Source organism: Lepidochelys kempii, chromosome 1 (assembly GCF_965140265.1).
Source record: "Lepidochelys kempii isolate rLepKem1 chromosome 1, rLepKem1.hap2, whole genome shotgun sequence".
NCBI classification, from domain to species: Eukaryota; Metazoa; Chordata; order Testudines; family Cheloniidae; genus Lepidochelys; species Lepidochelys kempii.
In genome coordinates this window covers 112,175,781-112,189,196 of record NC_133256.1, presented here as the reverse complement: position 1 = coordinate 112,189,196, position 13,416 = coordinate 112,175,781, and the positions used below count along the sequence as shown (strand labels likewise).

Sequence of the window (13,416 nt, the reverse complement as noted above, 5' to 3'; positions counted from 1 at the left end):
GGCTACACCCTCCAGTTTCCGGACACCTCTTGCTCCCACCCACCCCTTCCCAGTCCCTCTTCAGGGACCCTTCTCACAAGCAACTCTTCGTTCAGGAGGTAAACAACTTCTTACAACTGGGGGAGTGGAGGAGGTTCCTCAGGAAATGAGGGGGAAAGTTTTCTACTCCCGCTATTTCCTGATTCTGAAGGCAAAAGGTGGCCTACATCCCATTCTAGACCTGTGATGACTTAACAAGTACCTCAAAAAGTTGAAGTTTTGCATGATATCCCTGGCCTCCATCATTCCCTCCCTGGATCCAGGAGAGTGGTACGCCGCTCTCGACTTGAAAGACGCTTATTTCCATATCTCTATTTTCCAAGGACACAGCCTGTTCCTCTGTTTTGTGGTGGGCCAGTGCCATTTCCAGTTCATGGCGCTCCCCTTTGGCCTCTCCTCAGCCTCGCAGGTCTTTACAAAATGCATGGCCCCAGTAGCCGCTTACCTGAGACGTCAGGGGGTCCAAGTCTATCCTTATCTCAAAGATTGGCTCATCAAGGGCAGATCGTGGGATCACATGCAGAGCAGCCTCGATTTGGTGTGGTCCACATGCTGTGACCTGAGCCTGTTAGTGAATGAGCAGAAGTCAGCCCTCATACCAGTGCAACAGATGGAGTTTATTGGGGCAGTTCTAAATTGCACACATTCCTTCCAGAGTCCTATTTCCGAGCCATGTCGGATGTAATCTCCCGTGTGAGGGGTCATCCACTCACCACCACTCACACTTGCCTAAGGCTGCTAGGCCACATGACTGCTTGTACTTACGTGGTCCGTCATGCCCGGCTCCATGTCCAGCCTCTGCAGTTTGGTTGGCATCAGTCTACATCCCCAACAGGCATGATCCAGACCTGGTAGTCAAAGTGCCAGACCACATCCGGGCACCCCAGCCCTGGCCCTGATGCTGACTCTGGTGTCCGATGCCTCAGACCTAGGCTGGGGTGCCCACCTGGGCAAGCTCAGTGCATAAGCCGCTGCTTGGGGGGTGGGGGGTCAGCCACTCCCTCCACATAAATGTCAGGGAGCTCAGGGCGGTCCACTTGGCCTGCCAGGTTTTTCAGCCCCAGTTGCAAGGCAAAGTGGTTCAAGTCCTGACAGACCATGCTGCCACAATGTTTTATATCAACAAGCAGGGCAGAGCCAGTTGTCAGCCCTTTGCCAGGAAGCTCTCAGTCTGTGGGACTTCTGCATGCAGCATGCCATTCATCTCGTGGCAGCACACCTCCCTGGAACCAGAAATTTATTGGCGGATCACCTCAGCAGAACCTTCTCGTCTCGCCACAAGTGGTAATGTGGTCGATCAGATCTTCCGAAGGTGGGGGTTTCCCCAGGCGGACTTGTTTGCGACTCACCAGAACAGGAAGTGCCACCGGTTCTGCTCATTTCAGGAGGTCAGCAGGGGCTCCCAGTCAGGCGCCTTTCTGCTTCTTTGGTTGGGGGCTCTGATGTACGCTTTCCTGCCAGTGCCATTGCTTCATAGAGTTCTCATGAAGATCAGGCAGGACAAGGCCAAGGTCATCCTGATAGCCCTGGCTTTGCCACGCCAGCTCTGGTTCAGCACGCTTATGGATCTATCGGTGGCAACCCCGATGCCACTGCCCCTCTGGCCAGATCTCGTATCGCAGAACCACGGCCGGCTGTGCACCCGTGTCTCAAATCTAGCGGCACTGCACCTCACAGCGTGGTTGCTCCGTGGTTAACTGCCGAGTAATGGGAATGTTTGGCCCGAGTTCAACAGGTCCTACTCGGAAGTAGGAAGCCCTACTCAAGAGCAACCTATGTGGCCAAATGGAAATATTTTACATGCTGAGCCTCGACCCATGAGGTTAGGCCTCAGGAGGCATTGCTGCAGCTGATCCTGGACTACCCTCTGCATCTCAAGCTCCAAGGTTTGTCCCTTTCCTCAATTAAGGTCCATCTGGCCTCTATATCGGCCTTTCACTCTATTCCAGGGCAGGTCCGTCATGACGGTCCGATTCTTGGCCTGGAGTGGCTCTACCCTCAAGTAAGAGGCCCTGTGCCCCCATGGGACTTGAATTTGTTACTTTCCCAACTCATGAGGGCCCCCTTCAAGCCCTTGGTATCCTGTTCCCTTCTTCTGCATTCTTGGTAGCAATAACTTCTACCCGAAGGGTCTCTGAAATTAGGCCACTTACATCGGAGCCACCCTATATGGTGTTCTTCAAGGACACGGTCCAATTGCGAGCACGTCTGGCTTTTGTGCCCAAGGTGGTTTCACTATTTATTTTACACAAGCCAGGACATATTTCTGCCAGTCTTTTGCCCAAAGCGTCATAAGTCAGAAGAGGAGCGTGGGCTGCACTCTCTGGATGTCAGGAGGGCGCAAGCCTTTTACATGGAGTGGACCAAGCCGTTTCGCAAGTCAATGCAGTTGTTCATTGTGGTGGCAGGTAGGATGAAAGTTCATCCGGTGTCTGCCCAGAGAATTTCTTCCTGAATCACAGCCTGCATCTGTTTCTGCTATGATCAGGCGAAGGTGCCTCCACTGGCGGTTGCAATCGCCTACTTGAGTAGAGCTCAAAGCCTCGGCAGCAGCCTTCCTGGCCCATGTGCTGATTTTTGACCTCTGCAGGGCTGCCATCTGGTCGTCTGTGCATATGTTCATGTCTCACTATGCGCTTACACAGCAAGCCTATGCACTATAAGGTGGGTAGAAAGCTGGCTAAATTGTCGGGCTCAATGGGTAGTGATCAATGGCTCCATGTCTAGTTGGCAGCCGGTATCAAGTGGAGTGCCCCAAGGGTCGGTCCTGGGGCCGGTTTTATTCAATATCTTCATAAATGATCTGGAGGATGGTGTGGATTGCACTCTCAGCAAATTTGCGGATGATACTAAACTGGGAGGAGTGGTAGATACGCTGGAGGGGAGGGATAGGATACAGAAGGACCTAGACCAATTGGAAGATTGGGCCAAAAGGAATCTGATGAGGTTCAATAAGGATAAGTGCAGGGTCCTGCACTTAGGACGGAAGAACCCAATGCACAGCTACAGACTAGGGACCGAATGGCTAGGCAGCAGTTCTGCAGAAAAGGACCTAGGGGTGACAGTGGACGAGAAGCTGGATATGAGTCAGCAGTGTGCCCTTGTTGCCAAGAAGGCCAATGGCATTTTGGGATGTATAAGTAGGGGCATAGCGAGCAGATCGAGGGACGTGATCGTTCCCCTCTATTCGACATTGGTGAGGCCTCATCTGGAGTACTGTGTCCAGTTTTGGGCCCCACACTTCAAGAAGGATGTGGATAAATTGGAGAGAGTCCAGCGAAGGGCAACAAAAATGATTAGGGGACTGGAACACATGAGTTATGAGGAGAGGCTGAGGGAGCTGGGATTGTTTAGCCTGCAGAAGAGAAGAATGAGGGGGGATTTGATAGCTGCTTTCAACTACCTGAAAGGGGGTTCCAAAGAGGATGGCTCTAGACTGTTCTCAATGGTAGCAGATGACAGAACGAGGAGTAATGGTCTCAAGTTGCAGTGGGGGAGGTTTAGATTGGATATTAGGAAAAACTTTTTCACTAAGAGGGTGGTGAAACACTGGAATGCGTTACCTAGGGAGGTGGTAGAATCTCCTTCCTTAGAGGTTTTTAAGGTCAGGCTTGACAAAGCCCTGGCTGGGATGATTTAACTGGGAATTGGTCCTGCTTTGAGCAGGGGGTTGGACTAGATGACCTTCTGGGGTCCCTTCCAACCCTGATATTCTATGATTCTATGATTCTAAGCCCAAGATGACGCTGGCTTTGGTAGAGCGGTGTTGCAAGCCACACGTCTGTGAACTCCAAGCCCACCTCCAGGGATTCTGCTTGTGAGTCACCTAGAATGGAATCAACATGAGCAAGCACTCGAAGGAAAAATGGTTACCTACCTTTTGTAACTTGTTCTTTGAGATGAGTTGCTCATGTCCATTCCATTACCCACCCTCCTGCCCCTCCGTCGGAGTTGCTGGCAAGAAGGAACTGAGAGGGCGTAGGGCCAGCGGTGTCTGATATACCAACTCAAGAGTTCAGCACTCAAGGAGTCGACCCTACAGATACCGCTAAGGCAAAAGTCTCCGACACCTGTGCGCACTTAGAATGGAATGGACATGAGCACCACATTTCAAAGAAGAACAGTTACAAAAGGTAGGTGATCATTTTTTCTTTACTTCATTGCCTTATGCTGTAGTTTGCATATCCTGCTAAGTTGCCTTATTAAGTAGGACTTACAAATGAGTTTAAAGCAATGAAAAAAATAAACTATGAAGCCTCTTTCTTCCCAAATCCGTGTCCCTTTGCTACATATGACTAACCCATGCTATCAGTTAGAAACTATAGTGTATAGGTAAGAAAGTCAAACATCATTTTATTAGCTTTCTGTATCCTTTCTATGAATCGTATTGAAATGTCAGATTGCTTTGAAACAGTGAATAATTGTTGTCCTTTATTTCTTGAATTAAAAACTAAGTTTTCAGTATGTTTGTCTCATTAGATAAGCAGGATTTGTAGAAGCAGTTCTAGAATGTGAAATTTTCTTGATATTTTCTAATTGTTGCTGTTGCCTAACAGGGTGGATTGATTTAAATCACTTATTTTAATCATGGTTTAAATAATCAAGTAGGAAACCTTGATTTAAATAATTGGTTTTAGTCTGGTTTTGAATTTGTACTTTTTGGTTATTGTCCAAGAGAAAAGTTCTTTCTCATTGGCTGTTATAAACATTGGAACATGTTGGTTTGCAACCAAATATAGCCTTTACGCTCAATTTGGTACTTCATTTTGCTAACTGGAAGAATATACTGTATATCTACATATGTATTTAAACAATTATATAGATTAACCTACATTTATTTGAATTTTTAGTTTTTACATTTTTTTATGTTAGAAATGGTGAATGGTAAACATTTGATATTTTTTTACCCAGGATTTGTGCCAAGCTGTGTTTGGATGGAAATTGGAATTAAAAGTGTGCAAAAGCAACATTTTAGATTTGTTTTTTAGTAGTTGCATAAAGTTACCTTTTATATGCAAGAATCATAAGAAAGAAAACAAGTTTATCAGAGCATATTTTGCATTTCAAATTTATTAAGCAAAGGAATTATTACCTGGAGTTAGTGAATTGACAGATATTTGAAAGTATTTAGGTGCTTAAGGGCTTGTGTTGTACAGTGGGTGGGTGGGGTGATTTCTAAAACACACTAACATGTTGCACATTAATTGATCCAGGTAGACCCTGCTGGTGCACTTTAACGTAGTGCTGTTAGAAACAGTACTATGTTAAAGCTCACTAGGGAACCTTTAGTGTGCATCAGCAGGGTCTACATTGACCAATCAATGCACAACACGTTAGTAGTGCACGTTAGTAGTCACACCTCTGCAGAGCACCTTACCCCAACATATAAACAAAGCCCTAAAAATGCAGAACAGAAACTGTAGTAGTTACATTTGGAAAAATATAAATACCAATATTTGCTCCCTTGTAAAGACTGAAAAAAGAATATCTACTTAATCCTAGTACACAACATTGTGATATATTTATAAAGCTTGAGTTGACCTAAAAAGTTATTTACCCCAGTTATATAATTTAAAAAGAGGCACCCTTTATCTCATTGTAATTTGAGGAGGGCTTATTGATGCTACTGTATTTTTATTATTTAAATTATTTTAATGGACTAAAGTAGGTTTTGGCCTTAATGTAAATTGACAAAATTTCAAATATAATTTGAAATCAGTTTATTTTAAAAAAGAAAAATATATTTAATTTAAATAAAAATTAATCTGAGTTTTTTTAATTTTTAAAAAACCATCTACCTTTGTGTGGGACAAATGCACATTCATGTTTATTTCGCATGGGGGGGGCACTTAGCAATATGATGCATGTATTTGTATTTGCATTCTCTTTGCCCTGCCAGGCCAAAAAAATGAATTGTTCACCCTTGGTGTCCTTATTAGTTTTTTGAACTCTTAAACACAGAATTTGATGATTTGTAATTATAAACTAATTTGTTAGGTTCGAAAATGTGGTGATAAAATGTGGACAGATTTCATTGTATGTATATATGAGCAGTAAAATTGTGGAGAAGAGAACAAAGGTGAATAGAAATGCATCATGACTTGACGAAAAGCTTTAGGTATGCAGCATTAAGGGAGTTATATTAATATTTATATGGAACTTTTTTTTTTGCCCCCAGTTTTTATTGCACCTGTCTCGAAGCTGAGTACTACTAAACTAACATTTTGATAATGAAAGATTACCTAGTTTCACATTAGCTTCTATAAGTATTTCAGTATCATCTGCTGACATGTACTTTTGCAGCTTCTTAAAGCAATACTCCTTGGTGAACCACCTTTGGCACTGCTTAGTGCTTCTGCCTGCTGATCACTTGATGTGCACAACTGATACGTGAGTTTCAGATAGGTGTGTCAAAGATGCAGAATTATCACGTTAGTTAAAAGTAGCCCGCCCTCCCTCCCTCCCTCCTGCCATTTTTTATTGTTGAGAAAAGCAAAATGCTTTTACTGTGTTTACTACCTTGTTTTATATCCAAGTGTTTATTGGTGATGTCAGCACAGCATCGTAGCTCAGGTTCTGTAGTTTCTGATTCTGCTAGCGTTTTATGTCAAAAGTGCAGTAGAAGCCAAAAAGTTATGTGGTTTGTCTTGTTACATTGCAAGTATAAAGTGCACTTCATCTTTTATTAACTATCGTATTGGATTTTTTTGTCCAAATTAATTGATGAGAACATTACATTATTATTTTACAGGTTTTTTGCAGCCTTTCCTAGAAGCCTGTAGCAATGTGTCCTTTTTCCGTACTTGTTCTGTGTTGCTTCGAAATCCTAAACTCGATCTACTGATACTGGAAAAACTCAGCATTATACTGCAAAAGCTCTCCAGAATCAAGTAAATATTTTTTATTTTGTAGTCTTAGTTATCAAAAATTGCTTTTTTATATTCCTCCTCTTTCCAAAGGAGGTCTGCAGTTCTAGCAATATTGCAGATGTTAGATCTAGCATGGGTAATGCTAGAATTTCTCTGCCATCAGTTCCATTAAAAGAACAGCTTTTACCATCTTATAAAATGGATCTTTCAAGTTTTCTTCTAAATCCAGGTTTTGTGCAGTTAGCTTACATAAAATGTAAATCCTTATTGGGCCAGTATTTGTTTATTTTATATTTGAGTTATCTTGTATGCTTATCATCTCTGACTTCATTTTTTCTACTTGACCCCAAGTTTTGCTGAGTTACTTTGTATCATTGTTTTTCTGGGGTGAAATTTGCAAAAGGACCTATGTGACATAGGAATCTAGAACCTATATTCAAAAGTGATTTAGGCACTTAGAAGCTGTAAGAGTTAAGAGTTAAGCTTCTAAGTGCCCAGAAGTAATTTTTGAAACGGGAATTTAGACGGTTAAATTTGACCCTTTCTAAGGATCTTTCTCTGTGCTTGTTGCTTTACAAATCTATTGCAACAGAAATTCTCACCTGCCTAATGATATCACATCTTGTACTGAATTATGCCAATGCATTACTTGATCTGATTACTTCTTTTCTAAAACAACAGAGTCCTAAATTAAAGTCTTTTATTCATATTAGGTACTGAACACTTTTTTTCCCAGAAAATTAGGGATATATAGATTAATTTTGATCTTCTTGAGGATAAAAAAAAAACCCTATAACTCTAGGTGGGGAAAACAAGATAAGTTTCAAAGTTGAAAGAAAAACAACAACAATATTTTTCATTGGAGATAAGTTAGAATTTAATGAATTGTGATTTTTCAAACAAAATTGCTTAAAATTTTGTAGACTTAAAAAAAAAATTTCACATCCCTATCAGCTGTTGGATCTTCCAGTGTTGGATCAGTCTACAGTATTTTTAAATATAGTTTCTTTCTGTCTATATTTCCAGGGCTGTCTCTCTCCCCTTGCACTCCCCCCACCACTTGGTCTACTACCCAATCCTTCTTTCACAGCTGTGAAAACTTGCTTCATCTATTCCTTAAAGTTTCCTCGGACTACATTTAAAAGCCATTTATCTGTGGGAAAGGATACTTCTGCATGGGATCATGTTTATTTTTATCACAACGCAGCAAAACCATAGCAGCTTAGAGAGACAGCCATTATCACTGACAATGTAAAGAATCACATTCGTGGAATATAAAATACAACACACATTTTGGTTCCATAAAAAATGTCAGTCTCTCCAGAACAGTGATTTTGAAATTCTCTTCCCGTACTTGAAAGTAATCCAATGAATTTTTGTCACTGACTAATTTTATATGAACATCTTTTGCAGAAGTAATAAGAAGATGTTTGAATTGTTTACTATTCATCTAATGATTCAAGATCTGCAGAGGACAACACATCCAAATCATGCTTTTCTCTGTATTAACCTCAATTCAATTCTCTTTAATTTGGGTTTAGCAAAGAGCAACTCTCTTATCTCCAGTCTAAGCACAAGTCACTAACGAACTGTATTTTATTATGGTTTATGTTCTGTATAATTTGTACAAACAAGATTATATTTATTTATAAAAACTAGCAAAAGATAGTGCAAACTAGCTAACAAGAACATCAATAGCTCATTTACTACTACTTGGGTTAGAATTTGTCATAATACCCTCCCTTATAATCAGTGTATTCATTGAAAGAGAAGGTGGGAAATTGCACAACCTTCAAGAGGCCGCCTTCGTTTTTAAATTTTTAATTTAGCTGAAATACACTTCAGGGTTAGTGCTGTGCTGTTCTAGAAAACTGACCTGTTCAACACAACTGGCACCTGCTTGCTAGGTACACCACTAGTACCTACTTTCCTCACAAAGTTGTGAAATATGAGTTAACCTTAAAAATTAAAAATCTTCAGTGTTTTACCAACATTTATTATTGTTTTTTTGTTTGTACAGGTGGCACATAACATGGAAACATTAGTCTTTTTGCAAATGTATTTCAGGAAAATGATTGTTTTAATTTACTGAAGTCAAATTTTGATGAAATTGAACTTGGTGTATATTAGGTGTATGTTGAATGAGAAACCTTCTCTGGTCTGCGATATCCAGTATTTGCAGAAATCGCTGTTCACTATTTTCTCTTTTCTTATATGTATTTGCTGTACATTGCTGTGCTTTATTAACTCATGAAACTGGTTTTGTATTTTTTTATGGATTTTGATTGTAATATAATCTCTGAAAATATAAAGTATTTCTTAAAATTTTTGGAATAATACTACTTCAATTAAAAGCCATAATATTTTAATAAAACGAATCCATTTCCTATTTTATTAATTTCCAAAAGGGCCTTAGTCCAGTCTCCTGCTTATGCACGCACTTTTCCATACATACTTTTCAAACACTAACAGCCAATTAATTTTGTCATTTATATGCATAGGTATTGGTACTCAAAGTACATATGTACACAAAATGAGTCACTTGGCCCAACAAGTCTTTCATTTCTAATGTTTGTGTTTGATTATGCCATTCTGTGGAACTACATGATATATTCTTCGCAACTTCTTGTAATTATATAATTGAAGCTGTGATTATAATTTAAGAACCTGCTTTATAATAAGTCTGTGTTTGAATAACTCTGTGGCCAGTCCATGTGAAACTTCATACAAGATTAGTTTTAATGCCCTTTGAGTTTTCTGTGCAGTTTTTGTTTGGTTTCTTACTACAAAGTCTCTGAATTAGGGCTCTGACAGAAATATTTCTGTTGCAGTCTGACCTTTTGTAGACAATGTTTTTAAAGACATCATTCTACACCAAATATGGTAGACAGGAAATCATGAGTGTATCTATTGCAACATATAGTTTAAAAAAAGAGAGGGGGGACTTCAGATAACTTTTAGCTATTATTCATCATAGCTGAAAGTTTGTGCCAATGATTGCTGATGGATTAAATCTTTGAATAAAAACTTCTCCAGCAGCAGCTATACTTTTGTCAGATTTTATTTCACAACAGAGAAGGTTTTACGTGCTAGTGGCTAACAAATCTTCTCTGTTAGCAGCTGCATTTCTGCTCCTTATGGTCTGTTCCACCCTGCCCAACATAATCTACCCCTGCTTAAGCATTAAAAAATTAATAAAAGAAATTAATGTACAAAAAATTGATTTGTGAAGCTGTTACAGTTGCGCTACACACCTCATTATTACTTCTGCTCCGGTAGGGCTGTCGGCCTTCCATCACTCCATTTACTAAGCTACTACTCCCTCCCAATACAAACAAGTACTGCACTAAACATCCAGAACTAATAGTATTGGTAGGGAATAGTTTCGTAAAGAGGTGTGTGCAGAAGAGGGGAATGAGGGGGACTGAACTAAGGTTGCCATGCCTGGTCTATGGTTACAGTAATGTTAAGCAGATGTGCCTGTGGGTGGAGAAGAGGGCATATGCTACTAAGGGTATGTCTACGTGCAGCTGCGAGTGTGCTTCCCATCATGGGTAGACGGTCGTGCTAGCTCTGCTAGAGGTAGTGCTCTGAAAATGGCAGTATAGCTGGGAGTAGCATGGGCCATGGCTCAGGCAAGGAGCAAGCTTGGGCTAGCTGCCTGAGCACATAGTCAGCTAGCTCCAAGAAGACTAAGGCTATATCTACACTTTGAGCTAGGGTAGTGATTTCTAGCTCAAGGAGACGTACCTGTGCTAACTCTGAATATTAAATCTATAGCCAGATCCTTAAGGGTCTTCCAGCTGATGAGCTCTACCGTATCTTTGTTTAGGTACCCTCCATGCTAACCTTTGTCCAGTTTTTATCAAAGGAAGAATTATCAACATTAGATGTGTTCTCAGCAACAAAGGAGGGAACTGTTTAAGTTTTATACTATCAGCTACATCTTCCTTTGGGATTCAGCCTCAACGTCAAGAACTAAACTAGTCCTATCCAATACCTTTCCTACCCCATTTAGAGACTGCCTGTCACAATTTGACCAACAATGGCAGTCTATAACATCAGACAGATAGATTCTAGAGATTATTCTCAGTGGCTCAGCTATCCAGTTTTAAGCCCTTCCTCCTTTGAAGCCTCCTACTCCTCCCCAGTCCTCTTCAGGGACCTATCTCATGAGGCCCTGTTGTGAACAGAGCTAAAGTATACAAAAGGTACCATAAGAGTACAGGGAAAAGGGTTTTTATTCAAGATGCTTCCTTTATCCAAAAATGAGTGAGAGCCTTCAACCCATTTTAGATCTCAGGAAACTTAATGCATTTGACAGGAGGTATCAGTTCTTCATAATCCATCTTTTTATACACAACTGGTTCACAGCTCTCGATCATAAGAACAGGTCACACAAACGCCTTTCAGAGATGGTCTAGTTTACTTGGTCCTGCTTAAGCACAGTGGACTAGACTAGATGAACTCTTGAGGTCCCTTCCAGCCCTACATTTGTATGAGTCTTGCTCTTGTCTAAAGACATTTCAGTCTGACCATCCCATCAGGAATATCAATGTTTTGTAGTAGGAAGGGACCACTGCTAGTGCAAGGTCTTCCCTTTGGCCTTTCCATTGCCCCAAGGGTTGTTACAAAGTGCCATTCCATAGTGGCTCTGTATATCAGGAAGCAAGGGATTCTTCTCTATCTTTACCTAGACAATTGGCTTGTCAAAGTATCTTAGAAAGAAGTTGGATGTAATGCAGATTTGCTTCCTTTTTGCCAATCTGAAATTGAGAGTAAATTGAGCGAAGTCACTTACAGGCCTGCTCAGAAGATCCCTTTCTTAGGAACTGCACTGGACACTGTTGTTGGCAGAGCTCTTTTCCCAGAAGAAGGTAATGCAAAGATAAAGTGAGATATAGCCCTGCTTCTACGTTCTCTGGGGCAGAAAATTTCTTCTTCAAACTAATGCGGTCTCATAATGTCAACCATGTTTGTGACCCTTTATGCATGTCTTCGAATGAGAAGCTTACAATGTTGGTTGGCAAGCAGTTACAAACCACACATGCATCAAAAGTTGATGGTCCCCTAGAATGTATCACTAATGTGGGCACAGGATTTGAGTGTCATGAAGGGGATTCCCTTCAGTTTTCGGATACTGTCAATATTAGTTACTTCGGACACTTCCATTCTAGGCTGGGGGACTCATTTGAACACCATAGTGACACTAAAGTGATTGGTCCCCAGCAGAAAGGAAAATGCACATCACTATAGTGGAATTGAGAACCAGCCGATGGGTTTTTAAATCATTATTTTCTCAAATCAGTCCAGTCACAAGGTTGTTCAGGTAGCAACTGACAATACAATAGCAATGTACTATCTGAACAAACAAGAAGAGTGCCTATTCCCCATAATTGTGCAGGGAAGCAATCCATCTTTAGGGATAATGTATAGAACAAGAAGTTTTACCCAGTGACCATTCATGTAGCTGGGGAAAGCAACAATATTGTGGATTACTTGTGCAAAAAAAAAAAAAAAAAATCACAGATACATACTGGGTAAGTGGTCCTTGAAGGATCCTGTGGCAAATTAAATCTTCAAATTGTGGGATTGACCAACAATAGTTCTCTTTGCATTCAAATACAACATGAAGTATCGAAAGCTTTATGCAAGGGGAGGAGGAGATGAGGAATCTATTTTGGATGCATTTCTGGTGGACTGGGGACAGGATCTCCTGTATGCATTTCCACCCATGCCTCTCATTCAGAGCATGTTAAAACAGAACAAAGCCAAAATGATTTTGATAATACCAGCTTGATCCAGGCAGCTGTGGTATCTGGACCTGATTCGTCTCTCCAAGGGGATATGTAGACTTGACTTGTCACCACAGTAAGGGAAAGCATATCACCCAGATCCTCAGTTGCTTCATCTAACAGCACGGACAATAGGACTTTGAGACTCTTAGGCAGTCTTGTTCTTCAGAGGTACAGAATGTCTTGATTAATGCAGGGAACTGATCCACCTGTAGATTTTGTGCATATGAATAGAAAGGGTTTTTATAATGAATAATCAGTGATAAGGATCCTTAATATCTAGTCTGTTTATTTAGAGTATTTGCTACATTGTAAAATGTCAGGTCTTGTTGTTATCTGTTAGGGTCCATCTCTCAGCGGTTTCAGCATACCATGGTCCTGGTAATAAATCTGTGTTAGTTCATTACATGGTTAAAAGATTTTTAAAATGGGATTAATTGATATTCACCAGTTGAGAATTTTGTACCATTTTAGGATTGAAATATAGTATTTACTCATGTGATGCAACTCCCTTTGAAACCTGTGGGGCACTACTAGTTAAGGTTCACCATCTAAGCTGCACCACTCAGAGCATTCCAGAGGGTGAATATGCAGAGTCCATCCAGAAGAGCCCTAGTTATAGGTAAGTAACCTTTGTATTTAAAAAATAATACATATGGGGTTCTTTTTGTTTGCCTTCTAAGTTTTGAGTCCTTATGGTTCACATGTTCAAG

The 13,416-nt window shown here is 40.8% G+C and overlaps 1 protein-coding gene across 1 annotated transcript in view; it reads left to right on the top strand.

Moving 5' to 3' along the window:
• Positions 1-9,282, top strand: part of CCDC138 (coiled-coil domain containing 138) — a 74,276-nt gene extending 64,994 nt beyond the window's left edge. The window contains 2 exon segments of the mRNA XM_073350871.1: positions 6,791-6,929; positions 8,322-9,282. Coding sequence (XP_073206972.1) covers positions 6,791-6,929; positions 8,322-8,493 — 311 coding nt within the window. The 3' untranslated portion in view covers positions 8,494-9,282.
• The last annotated feature ends 4,134 nt before the right edge of the window (positions 9,283-13,416 follow it).